Raw genomic sequence first — 534 nt, 5'->3', positions numbered from 1 at the left:
GCAGGAGTACTGCATGTACTACAACCGCTTCGGCAGGTGCAACCGCGGCGAGCGCTGCCCCTACATCCACGACCCTGAGAAGGTGGCCGTGTGCACCAGGTGAGCCCGGCCTCCAGGCGGCTGGCGTGGGTCTGCGAGGTCCGTCCGTCTCACCCGCCCAAACCCTCTTCCCCGTCCGTTCGCATAGGTTTCTCCGGGGCACATGCAAGAAGACGGACGGGACCTGCCCCTTCTCCCACCAGGTCTCCAAGGAGAAGGTGAGCGCAGCTCCGGCGGGGGGCGGGGGGCACCTGGTGTGTTCCCGGCAGGTCCCCTGGCGTCTGCCAGGAGCTGGGCTGTGACCCAAAAGCTCTGCCCTCCATCCCCCGGGTGGGGCCCCCACTCTGCTCAGCTGGCTCTCACCCAGCCCACCTGGCGGGGCCCGGTGCCATGCCTCCTGCCAGTGCCCACAGGGCCCTGCCCTGCGCTGTGAGGACAGGCCTGCGATGGGCAAGGGGCAGCCATGGGCACAGGGTGCTGAGAGGCCAGAGGTCT

At 68.9% G+C, this 534-nt stretch overlaps 1 protein-coding gene across 1 annotated transcript in view; it reads left to right on the top strand.

The window, feature by feature from the left end:
- Positions 1-534, top strand: part of ZC3H3 (zinc finger CCCH-type containing 3) — a gene marked incomplete at its 5' end in the record, with an annotated part of 47,421 nt that overhangs the window by 34,056 nt on the left and 12,831 nt on the right. Inside the window, 2 exons of the mRNA XM_014538685.1 lie at positions 5-99; positions 188-257. Of these exons, the coding sequence (XP_014394171.1) occupies positions 5-99; positions 188-257 (165 nt within the window). The remainder of the gene's footprint in view (positions 1-4; positions 100-187; positions 258-534) is intronic.

This window comes from Myotis brandtii, unplaced genomic scaffold, assembly GCF_000412655.1.
Source record: "Myotis brandtii unplaced genomic scaffold, ASM41265v1 scaffold1956, whole genome shotgun sequence".
In the NCBI taxonomy this organism is placed as follows: domain Eukaryota; kingdom Metazoa; phylum Chordata; class Mammalia; order Chiroptera; family Vespertilionidae; genus Myotis; species Myotis brandtii.
This window is presented reverse-complemented; position numbering and strand designations above follow the sequence as displayed.